Here is a 13,331-nt window from a genome sequence, read left to right on the forward strand (position 1 = left end):
TAAACAAAAAATATTTTAAATAACAATCTTAATCGTAATATACTCTAAAATTTAACCTTATAATGACATGATCTAAAGTTTGAGTTACAAGTCAATTAGGTTCACTAGATTCTTTTTAAAATTAAAATAATATTATTTAAATAAAATATTTAAGAAAACATTAATGAATTTTATCCATGTGAATTATTTACTCAATCACACCAGATTAACTCCCATCAATTTTTATAAAATTAATCGATTTACATAACTATACAATTGAGTGTAAGGATTTATTCAGAATTAAAATAATAAATTTCAATCAAAAGTCAATAAAACACAACAAGTGGGGACTACTCTTCAATGCGGTATCCAAGGCATGCTTTCCTCAAAAGTTTTCATATAAACAATTTGAAGAACAATTAAAGTTCTAAGAGACCTAAAATATATTTTTATTTAATTAAATTCGGCTCCTTCTTCACATCTTTTCTCCGCTAATAAAAATGAAAATAAAATAAAATTTCTCTTACTAATAGAGTTCTATAGAATTGTTCCCATGATTGGTGGCAATGAAGTTTTTATAAGTGAATGGCTGAGGGATATAAGGTGGAGTTTTACACCTTAACAATGCCCAATTTATCTCTTCAAAAAATTGATGATGCTTAATCGCAGTAGCTCCCATTGTAGAGCCCAGTCGTCTTGTAGGATCCTTGATGAGAAGTTGTGTGATCAAATCCTTGGCGAAGACTGGGATCGATGGTTCCTTGGGGAACTCAAGGGCTCGAGCCACCACATTAGCCAGGGTTAGCTCATGGTCCGACCCTTTAAACGGCGTAACACCATAGAACATTTCAAATATGAATATGCCTAAGGTCCACCAATCCACTGCACTGCCATGCCCCTCGCCGGATACAATCTCAGGTGCCAGGTACTCATGGGTCCCAACGAATGACATGGACCGGACGTCTATTGGCTCCACTACAATCTCCAGGGTCCCACGTTGATTGAATTTCTTCTTGCGTTTTCTACTTTGTTGGAGGCAAGAGACAGCTGGCACAATGCAATTGGGTAGAATGCATGATGATGTGGCAAACTGAGATGAATCAGAGGGGCGATCACTTGTCGATGATGTGATTGGTGGGTTTTGATCAGAAATAATCTGAGCTGTTGATGTTGAGTTGTCATCTTTTAAGGAGAGATCAAAATCTGTAAGCATTATGTGACCGTCCGATCTTATAAGAACATTTTCAGGCTTGAGATCACGATAGACGATTCCCATCATGTGTAGGTATTCAAGTGCAGCCACAACTTCCGATGCATAAAACCTTAAAGCAACAAAAATTAGCTAATTAATTAATGATATATATATATATATAAGTATTCTACAACTAATTATAAAGATTATAACTATTATATATCATGTAACGAGAATGCACAAGTAATTATATATTCTTTTTAATTAAAAAAAAGTAATGATATCATTAATAATATTATCATTATGCGTTTAATTACTATTTTAAAATATAAATTTTTGTTTCTAATATTTTATATGCTCACTGTAAAATTATTTCAGAAAATTTATTTAATGTTGATTTCTTATCCAAATGTTTTATATATTTTTTTTTGGTATCTGATTTAATAATTAAAAACAACAACAGCAATAATAGAAAATCTGAATTTGATTCGTGAAATGATATCTTGGGACTCTCTGACTCGACAAGAACCAGAAAATGATGAGCTGGAACTTGCCATGGATTAAGGGAGATCTAATTTTTACTCCTTTTTATAAATTCATGAATGCCATGCCTTCTATTAATTATGATCTAGTGCACGGGACACGCACCAAAAGTTCCATGGTCCACACAACATCAATGGCTGCACCCGTATGCACATGGATTTACCCATTGACCCTACAGGCAATCAGCGGTTTATACAATTAGTAAACTTAACCCCACGATGATTATCCATCATTTCTCATCATGCACGAATCTTGTATCTTTTTGGCCAAATGCAACCACCCAAATTATTAACATGGTATGATATTAAGTGGATGTATACATGCATGCATTGTTCATACATACCGGACGGCAGCTTCATCGAAACGTCTATCCGGTTGCCTTTGCCGGAGGACATGGAGGTCACCACCAGGACAAAACTCCGTTAGCAAACAGGACCACCTAGGTGAGTCCAGTGTGGCATACAATGGAGGCAAAAATGGGTGCTCCAACATTTCCAATATCTCCCTCTCGATTCTAGCCCTACTGTCTTTGTTCCTACTAGCCATTTCTTTTTTGTCCATGACTTTGGCAGCAAAAAGACACTCATTGCCTTCTTTGAGCACTACAAGATACACGCTCCCTATGTCACCACTTCCTAATTTGTGGACAAAGCGTAAATCAGCTAGGGTTAAGGGTGAGTTACCGCTGTTTTCACGTTGAATTGCATGCCAGCATTCATCACATTGGGGTCGATGATGGGGCTTGCAGGAGTTTGACATGAGGCTCGAGGTTGAGGAAGACGTCCATGTGGTTTCGGACCCTGAACTTGTGCTGTGTCTTGTCTCAGCAGCAGTGGTGGTGGAAGTGAAACTAATATTATCAAGATCATCGTTTAGATCTTCCACGCGTGGTTCCATGGTGGAGGCCGCCGTGGTGGTCATGGAGAGAATGGTGGTTGGAAGTGGATCAGGCAACTGGGTTTTGGGAACGAGGCTGTGAAGAGAGAGAGAGAGTTGAGGCTTTGAAGGGGATGGAGGAGGGAAGTATGGGCCGGCAAAATGGGGTTGGGCCACGTAACTTCTTTAGAGAGGGATGGGTCCCACGTAGGGTACTATAGCTGGATTCCAAATTCAGCTTAAATAAGTTTTTATATTCCATTAATCTTATTTTACGTGCTTAAAAACATAATTCCAATGCATTGAGATCGCTAACATGGCATTAATTTATTTATATATTGTTTAGCATGTTTAAATCATAATTATAAGAACAGGGTGGATTTGGTGCAGACTGGGGTAGCAGATAAAACTAATTTGTTTATAATTTTATAGATCATTCTGATATATATATCTTTTAAAAAATAAAAATAATATTATTTTAATAAAAATGAATTCAAAGTAAAATTCATATAAAGCAGGCTAAGTCATGGAATCATCATATTAACCCATTAAGATAAGGTTTTATAACTATATTTTAAACCATGAAGATGAATTCTTGCCAAAAAGACAAAAAAAGGAGGCCAAGGCAACATGGTATTTGGTTATTGTTTGGTTTAGGACAGTTCTTGTACTGAGAAATAACCTTTTTTGGTTAAAAATTTACTAAGCATAATGTATTTAATCAAAGGAAAAGAGAGGCCAAATGAATTGTTTAGTAATAACTTTTTACTCTTTTACACTGTTGTTGGAGTAATTACATTCTTGAGTTTTAATGATTCCTGCTATAATTGCCAACTAAATCAGGCCTCCTCTTTGTTTAGCTGTCGGAGATGAGGCCGAGAGAAACCAAAAAGCTCCTTTGAATCTAATAAAGTCGATCTCCGTTCTAGTTTTTTTTTTTTTTTCGCCTTTTGTCCCTACTTGATTTTCTCCCAGAAAAAATAAATTGTGGGATCTACAATTCAAGTGCACTATTTAGATATAACCTGTTTATTTTTTACGTTTTAAAAATATTTTTAAAAAATTAAATATTTTTATTTTTTTCTTCAAAATGATATTTTTTTATTTTTTAATTATTTTGATGCATTAGTTACAAAAATAATTTTTTTTAAATAAAAAATACTTTAAAAAATAATTATACTGGAACTCCTGAAAGCTTCTTTAGTCGTTGCCCACCCTATATAATCTCACCATATTATGGAGAGTCAAAATTCAATGGTAGCCCTTATCATTGCTTCAACAGATGTGGCAAATATGATGTTCAAGTAGGCTCCTCCTGCTTCAGGAACTTCGGACGTGGTTGACAATATAATGAGCCTGTAACAATGACACTTTTTACTGCTTAATGGATGATGAAGACACAAATCGGCTCCCCAACAAAATCTTAGTCTGGCCAGCAAGCATTGATGGCATCACGCGACCTTTTTCTTTTTCTGGTTTGCATAAAATTGAGCTAAGAGGTGGAATGTATACAGGTAACCCTGTGGCCTAAAGAAAAATGACAGCATTGAAAAATTATCCCACTAATGAAGACAAATTAGAACATGTTGACACAGAGACTAAATCAAATAGCTTGTTCTTACTCATTGTCTCCTGTTGAAACACACTTGTCTTGAAGATATTAAGGAGCCGTTGGATTTGAAAAAACCCCAGTTGACAGATTCAAGACAGTACTGATACGGTCATTTGTCAATTGTCATCTTTCTGGATCTAGAGAAGCTAAACTAGATATCATGCATTAAATGTTCCTTTCAAACCTGTATCCTTTGCACAGTGATATTTTCTTAAGGCAATATAACTCCATCTCCAGCAAATTGGAAAGTTTCAACATTACAAGTATTCCACCAGTCAGTTCCAGTAGGATATGCAGAACACCTTACAATATATGTATTGCTCGCTTAACAATTTTATGAGAGGATGAGACACCTTGCCCTAGATCATCTGAACATAATTAACTAGTATAAAACTAATTAACTTCAATATATGCATCTGTTTGTCTTACAGTTTCTCAAGAAAACAAAAATAATGTAAAAGTTACAAGCAAATTCAATCACCAAAGTCCCATCCACATCAAGGGTTTCAAGTATTATCCTATATCTCCATATTTATTTACATGATTTTTACTAGATCAATACTACGGTACATAAAATAAGGTGGGATTGAAATTTCAACTTGTTCGTCCAAATGAATTAGAAGATGTTTGATTACTTATATTATACTTTGTAAACAAATTCATTATAGGTACCAATAGGCACTTTGATAATTAGTTCTCGAATCAAGAGAACAAGTGCCCTGGTTCTGTAGTTCCGTAGAGGCAGCACAGTAATTTACACCATGAATGTCTTTTTCGAATTCTTCTGTCCACGCTTTCTCCTTGGGTTAGTACTGATCATGCAGGAGAAGGCGCTGACAAGCTCAGGATCCTCATCAGTCACAAGCATCTGGGCTGCACTTGGGTCTGCAAGCAAGAGCTTAGCCACAAGGTATCCAGCAATTGACCATGTCTGGAACAGATGTGCTTGTTTTCCAATGAACCTTGCTTTTTTGGTGTCATAATATTCAGGCCATTTGTCACGTGATATGCGTTTCTCAGCAATCTCAACCGCTCTTGCAGCAATTTCTGGTCTATTCATCTTTATGCATGCAGCTGTCAGCTGAAAGGAGTATTATACATGTTAAATTTCTATGTCCTAGTTCTACAAACCAATTCCATAACATTCAGCTGGCCTGCTTATTCATATAGCTATCAAAACCCCTTCGCAACTTGTAAAGCACCAAGCATGTAAAATGGACGCTGAAGAAAAGAAAAAGGCATACATAATGGACAAACAATGGTAATGGTCATCCAGAGGGACATTACTAACAGATAAGGGTATGAAACTAGTATGTGCCAAACAAATGACCCACAGACAAATACAATATCAGATAGGAGTATCAATCGAGCATTCTTATGACTCCATACCAGCATGACTAGTGTACCAAAACTCAAACTACCAATGGTGTTGCTTGTTTCTGTCTTTTTACCAATTTTGTTTTCTTCTCTAATTATTTGTTACTTTTCACTAAAATGTTCACCAGTAAAAAGATTAACAAACTAGACTACCATCACTAACCTGCCAGAGAAGAGTTGGCCAGGAACCAGCATTGTGATAGGACCAAGGTCTGCATCAAACAGAACAACTCATGACTCGAAGAACTAGAAAGAAAGTGAAAAATGAGATCAATTTTTGTAAAGTAGCGGCATTACGTGTTCTTAGGATCACTTCCAGTGATAATCTGCCACTCCTGACCTTCAAGAGCAGGATAACAGATCTTCAATGGCATGTCTGCTATCAAATCAGACCACTTGGCTTCAACGAAATCCAATATCGCATTTGACTGATCTCTTGTTGCAAGACCACTAACAATGGACCATATATTTCCAAGAGAAAAGAATCGGAAATCCATAGGAGCTGGCTGCAAGTTTCCAATAAGATAGCCTCCGTGGTTGGGCATCCATTCCACCACCCAGGGAGAAACCTGATCTGGGTAAATGTTGAACTTATTGACTGCATCATATGAGTACTCTTCGGTCTTGTAACGGTAAATCTCATTTAGTTTTCTTAAATCAATCCAATAATACTCTCTGATATGGAATGAAAGAGCCACTAAACGATTGTTCAAAGCTCGGATGAGATCAGCTGATCCATCTTCTGGAGCAAGCATCTCCCTTGCACAAAGTAAGGCGGAATAAAAGAGTGCCTACAAGAGAAAAATACATCATATCAGAAGTTAGATTGGGAAAACCACTCCCAAGACTCAGAATCCTCATCAGTCTGATATAAGCAAATCTTGGCAGAATTAGAACTAGGTGATTGTTAATCTATTCAACTGAAAACCAAGCACCTTCAACCACTCAAGAACATATAGTTAATTCATCTTATGAACTTTGAAACCGCTGCTGGAAAAGCATTTAAGCCAACAGCCTTACCAAAGAGTGGCTTCAACCAACTAAATCCTACAAACTCTTGCTCCTGATTTTGTCAACATATCCTGATTCCATAATTTCAGAATTGGTTCAAGACATCTATTTGTACAATCTCCTGACAAAAAAAGGGGCAACATCCAAATTTCCCACAGGGACCCTTCTTTCATTGAACCTCCCTTGCTCCATGGATTACTGGCTATTTTAACATAAAAAAAACTCTTCTAAATGATCTGAAAACCACTCAATAATTGATCACCTGAATTTCTAGAGGGTGCCCATGAATTCCCATACGGCGATCTATCATGCAAGAACCATCTGTCACCAACAATGTTGGAAACATATCAAAACCATCAGCAAGACATAGCCTCAGAATCATCTTAATTCCAGTCTGCACATCAATCCTCTCCTGAAGTGAGAGGTCACCAGAGCATTTCCCATATGCACGTAATAAAATAATCCACCATAATCCTAATATTGGCATGATAACATAAGAAAATTTCAGCAATGTCAGCAATCAAACACCTGATCTTCAATGGAAAATCGATGGTGAGAAATTTAATTTACCAGAATCAACTGGTGCAACACGTCCAATTGCTGCCTCTCCAAAGTCAGGATCCAATACCTCCTCCGTTGCAAAATCATCATCACCATCCAAACGAACTGTGCGCACCTTGAAACTAGCAGGCATCAATCCCTGTCCAGGACTGTGACAGTCCATTGTTTTCTCCCAACTCTGCAATAAAGGAGTCATTATAGAAAATCAGATAGCAAACAAAAAAGGAAGCTCTTAAAATGACTGCTTCCCACAGCTAAAAAAAGGGCTAGCACAATCAATGATTAAATTACCTGCAACTGAAGTGTATGAAGGAGGAAGTTCCGGACAATATCATATTCTCCCTTCAAAAGAAAAGCAATGCCAGAAGGTATGAAGTCTCTAATGAAGACCTGGTCATAATTTAACACACTGGAACTGGTAGGATCATTGGCAGCAATCGTTCCAATAGGACTGCCACAATAATAAACCATAGAATTCCGCAGCAGCTCCCATGCTTCTTCCTCAATAGGATCTACACTGACCTTGGGAGAGGCATCTCTACCTGTTCCTACCACACCATTAGTTGCCAAACTCTCCTTTTCCTGGTTTAGGGCACCTTTAGATGCAAAACCCTCCTTTTCCGGTGTCAACTGCTGAGCATCCCAAGCTCCAAAACAGTCAGTGCGTTCACCAGATGCCACCCCGTTCAGGTTTAATGTATTTGCACCATCTACAAACCATGTTCCATTTCCTCCTTCAGTTACACCACTAACTCTTTCTGCCTGAGGGCCTTTGCACCTCAGAAGCTGCAATCTGTTGATCGTTGCATTCACAGACCGATCTCTATCACCTAATCCCTTAAACCAGTGGTTTCCTATACCATTCTGCAGAACATTCGAACATTTGAACATTTTCATACACCATGAGGCCCTTTTCTTTACACGTTTTATGTGGAGTTTAGAAGAGAATGTCAAATCTGAACTGCGAAAACAAGGGTCAGAACTAAAAAAGCAAGGACCAGCCCCGGATAGAACTTGCAGGATTGCCTCTTTAGTTGCCATCAACAATATGCTTATCAAATAAAATTAATAATCTTCACTGGACCTAAAATCCCTTTGATCAGGATGAGTCTCAGAACCCAGCTTTGACTCGAGATACCTGGATGATAAACTAAGTTAGAAAGTGTTCTGGTGATGCAATAGTTATCATTTCAGCCATCGTCAATTCAAAACTAGCATTAAAATCTTAAAATACATGCATCAAAATCTTAAAACACATGCATCATACAAGGGAAAAGACTTGAACTTTACATGGCATCAGTACCTTATCCTCAATAGCAAAAAGTATCCTACAAACTTAAACCACCCTCGGCTGAATATACCCTTTCTTTTTCTTTTCTTTTTTTCATTTTGAAACCCAGACATAGTGATCCGAGGAAAGTTTCATTATCTTGTTTCTTCCCCAAGTTTTCTAAAGGAACCAACCATGTAAATTAAAAAAAGGGTGTCCTTCCAAGCATTCCATTTGTCCATTACAATAATAAGAATAAATAAAAAAATCACAATGAACCTCTCTAAAATCCACCAAAAAACCATAATTCTACCTCACCCATAACTCAAACAAAATCTCCACCAAACTCATATAAAGATTCAAACTTGAATCAAAATTCGTACAAAATGATCAATATTTAAACGTAATCAATCTCACCAACCGCAAAAACGAGCTTAAACTTTAATGGGTCTTCGCCTTTTTAGCAGTTCATGATCAAGAAATACAAAAGCAAGTATGAGAACAAGGCAACAATCCAAACCCAGATAGCAGAACATGCACAGACAATTATCAAACAAGTGCTTACCAATAAAAAATTGTAGCTAATGAATAAATTAATTGCACGAGAGTTTTCTGCTTTTTGATGTTGCAATATCTCTCTTTTGGCTTAAAAACAAGAGAGAGAAAGCAATCACTGTCAAATCCTTTGTGTGGTTGTTTAATGTTTACGTTGTTCGTGTAAACTTGAGCCCGGCTGAGAAAATCTTATATAGTTCTCCAACCTCCGTTTCTTTCTTGTCCGTTACTTATTAGTTAGTTAATTTTAAGATTTTTTTTCCTCGTTATTTTAAGAATCAATAATTGAAGCAACTGATTATGAATTATTTTAACTGTATAAATTATATCATTTTTTAATTATAGTAATTGAGGATAATTAATTTAAATTTTTTATTACCTTAGAGGAAAAGAAAAATCCTCGAGAAATCGAACTGGGATTGAATTTTGAATTAAATTATAAAAATATTAAAATTCAATTTGATTTTAAATAATTCAATTCATTTAATCTAGATTTAAATATTTTGACAGTTTGGAAATGAGCCGAGATTAGATTTTAAATTAAATTATAAAAATATTAAAATTCAATTAACAACTCATGACTCGAAGAACTAGAAAGAAAGTGAAAAATGAGATCAATTTTTGTAAAGTAGCGGCATTACGTGTTCTTAGGATCACTTCCAGTGATAATCTGCCACTCCTGACCTTCAAGAGCAGGATAACAGATCTTCAATGGCATGTCTGCTATCAAATCAGACCACTTGGCTTCAACGAAATCCAATATCGCATTTGACTGATCTCTTGTTGCAAGACCACTAACAATGGACCATATATTTCCAAGAGAAAAGAATCGGAAATCCATATGAGCTGGCTGCAAGTTTCCAATAAGATAGCCTCCTTGGTTGGGCATCCATTCCACCAACCAGGGAGAAACCTGATCTGGGTAAATGTTGAACTTATTGACTGCATCATATGAGTACTCTTCGGTCTTGTAACGGTAAATCTCATTTAGTTTTCTTAAATCAATCCAATAATACTCTCTGATATGGAATGAAAGAGCCACTAAACGATTGTTCAAAGCTCGGATGAGATCAGCTGATCCATCTTCTGGAGCAAGCATCTCCCTTGCACAAAGTAAGGCGGAATAAAAGAGTGCCTACAAGAGAAAAATACATCATATCAGAAGTTAGATTGGGAAAACCACTCCCAAGACTCAGAATCCTCATCAGTCTGATATAAGCAAATCTTGGCAGAATTAGAACTAGGTGATTGTTAATCTATTCAACTGAAAACCAAGCACCTTCAACCACTCAAGAACATATAGTTAATTCATCTTATGAACTTTGAAACCGCTGCTGGAAAAGCATTTAAGCCAACAGCCTTACCAAAGAGTGGCTTCAACCAACTAAATCCTACAAACTCTTGCTCCTGATTTTGTCAACATATCCTGATTCCATAATTTCAGAATTGGTTCAAGACATCTATTTGTACAATCTCCTGACAAAAAAAGGGGCAACATCCAAATTTCCCACAGGGACCCTTCTTTCATTGAACCTCCCTTGCTCCATGGATTACTGGCTATTTTAACATAAAAAAACTCTTCTAAATGATCTGAAAACCGCTCAATAATTGATCACCTGAATTTCTAGAGGGTGCCCATGAATTCCCATACGGCGATCTATCATGCAAGAACCATCTGTCACCAACAATGTTGGAAACATATCAAAACCATCAGCAAGACATAGCCTCAGAATCATCTTAATTCCAGTCTGCACATCAATCCTCTCCTGAAGTGAGAGGTCACCAGAGCATTTCCCATATGCACGTAATAAAATAATCCACCATAATCCTAATATTGGCATGATAACATAAGAAAATTTCAGCAATGTCAGCAATCAAACACCTGATCTTCAATGGAAAATCGATGGTGAGAAATTTAATTTACCAGAATCAACTGGTGCAACACGTCCAATTGCTGCCTCTCCAAAGTCAGGATCCAATACCTCCTCCGTTGCAAAATCATCATCACCATCCAAACGAACTGTGCGCACCTTGAAACTAGCAGGCATCAATCCCTGTCCAGGACTGTGACAGTCCATTGTTTTCTCCCAACTCTGCAATAAAGGAGTCATTATAGAAAATCAGATAGCAAACAAAAAAGGAAGCTCTTAAAATGACTGCTTCCCACAGCTAAAAAAAGGGCTAGCACAATCAATGATTAAATTACCTGCAACTGAAGTGTATGAAGGAGGAAGTTCCGGACAATATCATATTCTCCCTTCAAAAGAAAAGCAATGCCAGAAGGTATGAAGTCTCTAATGAAGACCTGGTCATAATTTAACACACTGGAACTGGTAGGATCATTGGCAGCAATCGTTCCAATAGGACTGCCACAATAATAAACCATAGAATTCCGCAGCAGCTCCCATGCTTCTTCCTCAATAGGATCTACACTGACCTTGGGAGAGGCATCTCTACCTGTTCCTACCACACCATTAGTTGCCAAACTCTCCTTTTCCTGGTTTAGGGCACCTTTAGATGCAAAACCCTCCTTTTCCGGTGTCAACTGCTGAGCATCCCAAGCTCCAAAACAGTCAGTGCGTTCACCAGATGCCACCCCGTTCAGGTTTAATGTATTTGCACCATCTACAAACCATGTTCCATTTCCTCCTTCAGTTACACCACTAACTCTTTCTGCCTGAGGGCCTTTGCACCTCAGAAGCTGCAATCTGTTGATCGTTGCATTCACAGACCGATCTCTATCACCTAATCCCTTAAACCAGTGGTTTCCTATACCATTCTGCAGAACATTCGAACATTTGAACATTTTCATACACCATGAGGCCCTTTTCTTTACACGTTTTATGTGGAGTTTAGAAGAGAATGTCAAATCTGAACTGCGAAAACAAGGGTCAGAACTAAAAAAGCAAGGACCAGCCCCGGATAGAACTTGCAGGATTGCCTCTTTAGTTGCCATCAACAATATGCTTATCAAATAAAATTAATAATCTTCACTGGACCTAAAATCCCTTTGATCAGGATGAGTCTCAGAACCCAGCTTTGACTCGAGATACCTGGATGATAAACTAAGTTAGAAAGTGTTCTGGTGATGCAATAGTTATCATTTCAGCCATCGTCAATTCAAAACTAGCATTAAAATCTTAAAATACATGCATCAAAATCTTAAAACACATGCATCATACAAGGGAAAAGACTTGAACTTTACATGGCATCAGTACCTTATCCTCAATAGCAAAAAGTATCCTACAAACTTAAACCAACCTCGGCTGAATATACCCTTTCCTTTTCTTTTCTTTTTTCATTTTGAAACCCAGACATAGTGATCCGAGGAAAGTTTCATTATCTTGTTTCTTCCCCAAGTTTTCTAAAGGAACCAACCATGTAAATTAAAAAAAGGGTGTCCTTCCAAGCATTCCATTTGTCCATTACAATAATAAGAATAAATAAAAAAATCACAATGAACCTCTCTAAAATCCACCAAAAAACCATAATTCTACCTCACCCATAACTCAAACAAAACCATCTCCACCAAACTCATATAAAGATTCAAACTTGAATCAAAATTCGTACAAAATGATCAATATTTAAACGTAATCAATCTCAACAACCGCAAAAACGAGCTTAAACTTTAATGGGTCTTCGCCTTTTTAGCAGTTCATGATCAAGAAATACAAAAGCAAGTATGAGAACAAGGCAACAATCCAAACCCAGATAGCAGAACATGCACAGACAATTATCAAACAAGTGCTTACCAATAAAAAATTGTAGCTAATGAATAAATTAATTGCACGAGAGTTTTCTGCTTTTTGATGTTGCAATATCTCTCTTTTGGCTTAAAAACAAGAGAGAGAAAGCAATCACTGTCAAATCCTTTGTGTGGTTGTTTAATGTTTACGTTGTTCGTGTAAACTTGAGCCCGGCTGAGAAAATCTTATATAGTTCTCCAACCTCCGTTTCTTTCTTGTCCGTTACTTATTAGTTAGTTAATTTTAAGATTTTTTTTCCTCGTTATTTTAAGAATCAATAATTGAAGCAACTGATTATGAATTATTTTAACTGTATAAATTATATCATTTTTTAATTATAGTAATTGAGGATAATTAATTTAAATTTTTTATTACCTTAGAGGAAAAGAAAAATCCTCGAGAAATCGAACTGGGATTGAATTTTGAATTAAATTATAAAAATATTAAAATTCAATTTGATTTTAAATAATTCAATTCATTTAATCTAGATTTAAATATTTTGACAGTTTGGAAATGAGCCGAGATTAGATTTTAAATTAAATTATAAAAATATTAAAATTCAATTAGATTTTTAATGATTAATAGATCCAATGAACCAGATTTTTTCAG

General features: G+C 36.4%; 3 protein-coding genes across 4 annotated transcripts; all 3 read right to left on the reverse strand.

The window, feature by feature from the left end:
- Positions 1-411: 411 nt before the first annotated feature.
- Positions 412-2,777, reverse strand: LOC105125480 (serine/threonine-protein kinase D6PKL1-like). 2 transcript variants are annotated; one of them, XM_011025943.1, is made up of 3 exons: positions 2,398-2,777; positions 2,058-2,316; positions 412-1,301 (listed from the first exon to the last, which is right to left on the reverse strand). In XM_011025943.1, the coding sequence occupies exons 1-3, from the start codon at positions 2,633-2,635 to the stop codon at positions 506-508; spliced, it is 1,293 nt and encodes a 430-aa protein (XP_011024245.1). In that variant the 5' UTR covers positions 2,636-2,777; the 3' UTR covers positions 412-505. The 2 variants fall into 2 exon arrangements, with proteins under 2 accessions (XP_011024245.1, XP_011024243.1); XM_011025941.1 differs by having other exon boundaries at positions 2,058-2,777.
- A 1,814-nt stretch (positions 2,778-4,591) lies between these two features.
- LOC105125482 (alkaline/neutral invertase CINV2-like) lies at positions 4,592-9,202 on the reverse strand. Its single transcript, XM_011025945.1, has 7 exons — positions 8,987-9,202; positions 7,443-8,289; positions 7,161-7,329; positions 6,853-7,064; positions 5,877-6,370; positions 5,743-5,791; positions 4,592-5,283 (listed from the first exon to the last, which is right to left on the reverse strand). Exons 2-7 carry the CDS (start codon positions 8,190-8,192, stop codon positions 4,957-4,959), a joined length of 2,001 nt encoding a protein of 666 aa, XP_011024247.1. The 5' UTR covers positions 8,193-8,289; positions 8,987-9,202; the 3' UTR covers positions 4,592-4,956.
- A 411-nt stretch (positions 9,203-9,613) lies between these two features.
- Positions 9,614-12,944, reverse strand: LOC105125481 (alkaline/neutral invertase CINV2-like). Its single transcript, XM_011025944.1, has 5 exons — positions 12,729-12,944; positions 11,183-12,029; positions 10,901-11,069; positions 10,593-10,804; positions 9,614-10,111 (listed from the first exon to the last, which is right to left on the reverse strand). Exons 2-5 carry the CDS (start codon positions 11,930-11,932, stop codon positions 9,614-9,616), a joined length of 1,629 nt encoding a protein of 542 aa, XP_011024246.1. The 5' UTR covers positions 11,933-12,029; positions 12,729-12,944.
- Positions 12,945-13,331: the final 387 nt, after the last annotated feature.

Source organism: Populus euphratica, unplaced genomic scaffold, assembly GCF_000495115.2.
Source record: "Populus euphratica unplaced genomic scaffold, PopEup_1.0 scaffold22.1, whole genome shotgun sequence".
Lineage (NCBI taxonomy): Eukaryota > Viridiplantae > Streptophyta > Magnoliopsida > Malpighiales > Salicaceae > Populus > Populus euphratica.

Coding starts and splice junctions, on each gene's coding strand:
- LOC105125480 (XM_011025941.1), bottom strand. CDS start 2,635: ATGACCACCACGGCGGCCTCCACCATGGAACCACGCGTGGAAGATCTA. Junction 1,302..2,057: donor TTCGATGAAGCTGCCGTCCG/GTATGTATGAAC, acceptor TGTTGCTTTAAG/GTTTTATGCATCGGAAGTTG.
- LOC105125482 (XM_011025945.1), bottom strand. CDS start 8,192: ATGGCAACTAAAGAGGCAATCCTGCAAGTTCTATCCGGGGCTGGTCCT. Junction 7,065..7,160: donor TGTTGCACCAGTTGATTCTG/GTAAATTAAATT, acceptor TGCCAATATTAG/GATTATGGTGGATTATTTTA. Junction 5,284..5,742: donor GGCCAACTCTTCTCTGGCAG/GTTAGTGATGGT, acceptor TACTCCTTTCAG/CTGACAGCTGCATGCATAAA.
- LOC105125481 (XM_011025944.1), bottom strand. CDS start 11,932: ATGGCAACTAAAGAGGCAATCCTGCAAGTTCTATCCGGGGCTGGTCCT. Junction 11,070..11,182: donor TTCATACACTTCAGTTGCAG/GTAATTTAATCA, acceptor CCTTTATTGCAG/AGTTGGGAGAAAACAATGGA. Junction 10,112..10,592: donor GGCACCCTCTAGAAATTCAG/GTGATCAATTAT, acceptor TTTCTCTTGTAG/GCACTCTTTTATTCCGCCTT.